Genomic DNA, 2,500 nt, shown 5'->3' on the forward strand with positions numbered 1-2,500 from the left:
GTTGATTTAATGACATTGTGTTACCTGTGCACAGCTTATTTTCTGTTGTCATATCGAGGTACAAACCGAACCGTGATTGAAAGGTCTAGGTTGGAATCAAACTGCGTGCTTTGTTCATCAAAAAATGTCTACAAGAGATATGAACGAAATAAACGGTAAGGATGATGACTGGTAAGAGGAAATCTTATAGAGTGCTTCTCTGGATTCTCTCTTGTACTGGACTGTTTTCTAAACTTCATATCTCAGGTCTCTTTTTTTAAATAATGTTACCAGTTGTGTTGGAGGGTTTACATTCTTCAAATATCTGAAGGCCTTTGTACAGCCTTGCTTTTATTGAAGTGGCTTCATTCTGTGGACCTTTGGTGCTTTTCTTTCACTGCATCCATGTAGAAGCGAGACAAGCTCAGGTCCAGAGTGCTGTGAGGGTTTTGTTCCCCTCTCAATGGGACAGTAAATCACACAGAGTCTACAGATAACTCACCACTTTCCGAGGGCGGTTCTGCTCCTCTGGCCCGGGACCGGAGCGTGTGTATCTGAACGGCTGTTGTCCGGACTCGGCTCTACGGGAACGCTCCAGCTCCTTCTCTGTGTACGGTGGCAGGGATTCGTTGTCCTCTGCCGTCCGCTGCCGAGGGGACTGGTTATTGGGAGTCCTGCTGTGGGAACGCTCACTACTGTTTTTGGAAGGCGTTTCCGAGTCTTCTTCGGTCTGTCCTGCTTTTGAAGCGCTGCTCTTCACAGCTTTAGCTTTACGTTCCAAAAAAGTGTTGAGAAGGGTATGGTTGTAGTCTGGCCTGTGATCTCTTCTGCTCTGATCCCGCTCTCGTGGATCCCGCTGGGCTTGACCGTTGTCACAAGTGTCCCGCTTCTTTCCAGGTAAGGGTGGAGGGCTGGGGGGGCGTCTCGCTGGACTGACCTTGGAACAGTAAAGTGGGTAATGATCCCGTTCTCGCTCTCGTTCTCTGTAGTAGTCCTCCCTGTTTCCGTTGTCACCGTGACGTCCTCGCTGCATATACGCCATCGCAAACTCCTCCAGCTCATCCACAGATCCAGTCCGTCCTCGCTCCTGGAAAGCCTTCCTCTGCAGGTGCTCCGAGCGAGGGTTCCACCTGGAACACAGACGGACGATGCCAGTGTTCAGTAACACCAGTTACAAAATCAGATTACTTTTTCAAGTAACTAGTAAAGTAACACATTACTTATTAATTTAGAAGGAAATATCTGTTACTTTTTAAAATCAGTGTCTCCAGTTACTTTGTGTCCATGTGTTGAGTGACAGCTCTGCTGTTGCCATGGTGACAGAGATCAGGAGTCAGTGCAGAGTGTTGTTTGTGAACATGATCTCACTGTAGTTCTAGACTAAATATGAACATGTGTTTACTCAAAAACACATTCAGTGTTCCTCACAATCAATAAAAACAGTCACATACAAACTCAGAATATTAGACAAACCTGCAATAATTAAATATGTTAAATAAGACAAATATAATTTATGTACACCTATGTCTTTGCTACTGACATTTAATGATCCATTTCAATCATAATAATAATAAAAAATTACATATTTGTGTTTTATTTGAGTTATTTCTGAATAGTGTTGATCCTTCTGCGTCGTATTCTTCATGTGATTAGTTTGAGCGGCGCCCTCTACTGTACAGACCTGAACTTACACTTTCTTCAGCCTGAGGAGGATTCACTCCACTTCTGGTGTGAAAAGGGGTTTTTCATTTGTAGAATAACTTTTTATATTAAAAACAAACAAACAAGCCCTGCCCAGATTTAAAAAGTTAATCAAAAGTAATGTAACACATTATTTTCCATAACAAGTAACTGAATAACGTAATTAGTTACTTTTTTTAGGAAGTAGCACAATATTGTAGTACATTACTTTTAAAAGTAGCTTTCCCCGGCTCTGGTCAATGCTGTGATCTGCTCGCTGTGTAACAAGACTCTTGTACATCTGTAGTGTGTGTTACCTGAGGCGTTCATCTGCCACGTGGTTCCTGCGCTGAGGCTGTTGTGAGTATCTTCCTTCATGAACCGGAGATAAATCTGTGGCCCGGAGGTCAGCGGGGTCATCAAGATCAGGGATGGCTGGTAGAGCCTTCTTCTGGACTTGTCGATAGGTTTGGCGGAAGTCCGTTTCTACATCATGTAACGAACTCAGCTCGGACACACTGCAGGCTGCAGAAGAACAGAAATCAGCACAGATTCTCTGACAGCTTGGGTCTTCAGCCCTTGATTTGCTGTTTCAGGTGTGTTTCATTAGGACAGAAGGACCCCAGGAGCTGGGCTGAAGACCTATACATTAGAATGTTAGACCTTAATTTGTTCTGCTCTCGCAAGTCTTGTGATCATGAAAACAACATTTATATCAGAAATACTAAGCAGAATTTAGAGCACTACAACTACACTACTACGCCTGGATGATTTTATGCAACTCTAACCCTAACCCTAACCCAAAATAAACAAACAACAAAATGAAAGTGCCTCATGGCAG

General features: G+C 43.5%; 1 protein-coding gene across 5 annotated transcripts in view; it reads right to left on the reverse strand.

Moving 5' to 3' along the window:
- The window catches only part of LOC113044708 (immunoglobulin-like domain-containing receptor 2), a 21,373-nt gene that overhangs the window by 897 nt on the left and 17,976 nt on the right, over positions 1-2,500 (reverse strand). For all 5 annotated transcript variants that reach the window (XM_026204890.1, XM_026204888.1, XM_026204893.1 and 2 more), the window contains 2 exons: positions 1,977-2,184; positions 482-1,109 (listed from right to left, as the gene is read on the reverse strand). In XM_026204890.1, the coding sequence (XP_026060675.1) occupies positions 482-1,109; positions 1,977-2,184 (836 nt within the window). The remainder of the gene's footprint in view (positions 1-481; positions 1,110-1,976; positions 2,185-2,500) is intronic.

The sequence above is a fragment of the Carassius auratus genome, chromosome 26 (genome assembly GCF_003368295.1).
Source record: "Carassius auratus strain Wakin chromosome 26, ASM336829v1, whole genome shotgun sequence".
Lineage (NCBI taxonomy): Eukaryota > Metazoa > Chordata > Actinopteri > Cypriniformes > Cyprinidae > Carassius > Carassius auratus.